At 35.1% G+C, this 695-nt stretch overlaps 1 protein-coding gene across 1 annotated transcript in view; it reads right to left on the minus strand.

The window, feature by feature from the left end:
* Positions 1-695, minus strand: part of LOC130047281 (uncharacterized) — a 6,462-nt gene extending 5,767 nt beyond the window's left edge. Inside the window, exon 1 of the mRNA XM_056141914.1 lies at positions 686-695. Within this exon, the coding sequence (XP_055997889.1) occupies positions 686-695 (10 nt within the window). The remainder of the gene's footprint in view (positions 1-685) is intronic.

Here is a 695-nt window from a genome sequence, read left to right on the forward strand (position 1 = left end):
ACCTCAATTGGTATAAAACACGCCAGACAGTATTTTACTCAATGACATGTCATATTTGTAAAATATCTTCACCTTTCATATCCCTATAACGACCATAAAATTTACAAAATGCTGACTAAATAAACTAGACTGTTGAAACCCATGTAACATCAACTGGTTTGTCAATAGCCTGCCTGGATTTCAACTTCATGTGTATCGAATCATTTGAGAGACATAAACACTTTATGAAGGTGATAATTGAATATTGTTACATTAATATGGGAAGTTAACGATGAAGAAGCTGTTTGTCATAAATTTGAAATGTTAGTTTGTCGTTAAAATCTATTTCAAATATGAAAAATCTATTTTAACTATGAAAGTAAACTGTTGACGTCTCAAATATACATCGAGTGACGATGACACGTATATATGGAGACAGGCTACTGACACAAGTTGATGTTACAAGGGTTTCAACAGTCTGGTTTAAAGTTAGCATTTCGCAAATAAAACAGTCTGCTTTTAAGTCAGCATTTCGCAAATTCTATGGTCGTTATAACGACTTAGTTTTCCATATAAATCATGAGAAGTTTTTTATACACTGATTGCGACTACAAATTACTCCATTTATCTGGCCAAGTTATAGGGCTCACGGCGGGTATGGCCGGTCGATAAGGGATGCGTAATCGTCCTAGGCACCTGATCCCACCTCTAGTCAT

Source organism: Ostrea edulis, chromosome 6 (genome assembly GCF_947568905.1).
Source record: "Ostrea edulis chromosome 6, xbOstEdul1.1, whole genome shotgun sequence".
In the NCBI taxonomy this organism is placed as follows: domain Eukaryota; kingdom Metazoa; phylum Mollusca; class Bivalvia; order Ostreida; family Ostreidae; genus Ostrea; species Ostrea edulis.